This window comes from Nanorana parkeri, unplaced genomic scaffold (genome assembly GCF_000935625.1).
Source record: "Nanorana parkeri isolate BGI_ZX_2015 unplaced genomic scaffold, ASM93562v1 scaffold3337, whole genome shotgun sequence".
NCBI lineage: Eukaryota > Metazoa > Chordata > Amphibia > Anura > Dicroglossidae > Nanorana > Nanorana parkeri.
The window spans coordinates 49858-50971 of NW_017309605.1; the positions used below are offsets into that span (position 1 = coordinate 49858).

General features: G+C 51.9%; 1 protein-coding gene across 3 annotated transcripts in view; it reads right to left on the bottom strand.

Moving 5' to 3' along the window:
* LOC108803050 (glycerol-3-phosphate dehydrogenase [NAD(+)], cytoplasmic-like) overlaps positions 1-1114 on the bottom strand; it is a 14324-nt gene that overhangs the window by 7581 nt on the left and 5629 nt on the right. For all 3 annotated transcript variants that reach the window (XM_018574893.1, XM_018574892.1, XM_018574894.1), the window contains exon 4: positions 675-815. In XM_018574893.1, the coding sequence (XP_018430395.1) occupies positions 675-815 (141 nt within the window). The remainder of the gene's footprint in view (positions 1-674; positions 816-1114) is intronic.

Sequence of the window (1114 nt, forward strand, 5' to 3'; positions counted from 1 at the left end):
CGGGGATATGGTGATGTTCAGCCTTCTGATAGGCCGTGTCCGAGTGTCAGTCGGAGTTAGGGGCGTGGCCATATGATGGAGGATTGGACGGAGCCGCTCTCCGGGGATGGAGAAGTGGAGGAAGATTTCTTTACAAAAATGAACCTGTCTGACCATTATCAATCACCAGAGGAACAAAGCTGAGGGCCCCAACCTGGGAGGGCCACACACGAAAACCCATCCCCCCTCATGAGGCTTCACAGACATGTCTATATGACTCTCATAGAGTTCAGCCAGGAAATCAACATATTGCTGAGGAGTAATGAGGCCGCTGTGACTTGTAGTGCTACAACATGAGAACGTGTTATTGTATTTCAATGTAACAATCGCTACATTTATTAATATTATTGTTTGTGTGATATACACACCCAGCACACGGGATGCATGATAACGCACATCCATGACGCACCGTGCACACACCTACATAGCCAAGGGGTCATGACCTGATGTGTGTGGGGTGCTGCATGTGGACAGAAGACCCCCGGATGTACGGACCCGGACCAGCCTGGCTCCTCCCTCTAACGTGCAGTCCCTAAGTCATAAGTCGTGTCCGGCACTGACATTGTATCACATGACTGAGAGTCGCCAATATCGGGGGGTCACACAAACATGTCCGAGGGGGGGGTCATTGTCACCTTAATCAGAGAGATGCCGAAAGCTCCACATTTCAGGTGTCCGGCCAGCTGGTCGCAGACTGTGCCAATGAACTGATGGGGCACCACGAACACCAAAATATCTGCCCCGGAGACCGCGCCCACCAACTCCGGCACCGCCACCTGCAAAGACGAGGAGATACGTCATCAGAGTGACACCAAACTCCGCAGAGAGATCCGAAATATCCCTCCGAGTCCCGGAACTCCGAGCAACAATGTCTCTTATTTGTGTATCACACGGCTGGAGATCCTCCAATCATCTCTGACACTGTCCTTCCTTCTGGAGGGGGGGCTACGTCTGTTCCCCATGGTCCCTGTGTGTGTTGTAGTCACCGCTCAAACCTCCACCCCCCGGGATGGACTACAATCTCTGGTTTAGTTTACTAATTTGTATTGAGCTTGTAGTCCATTAGTCCATCCGG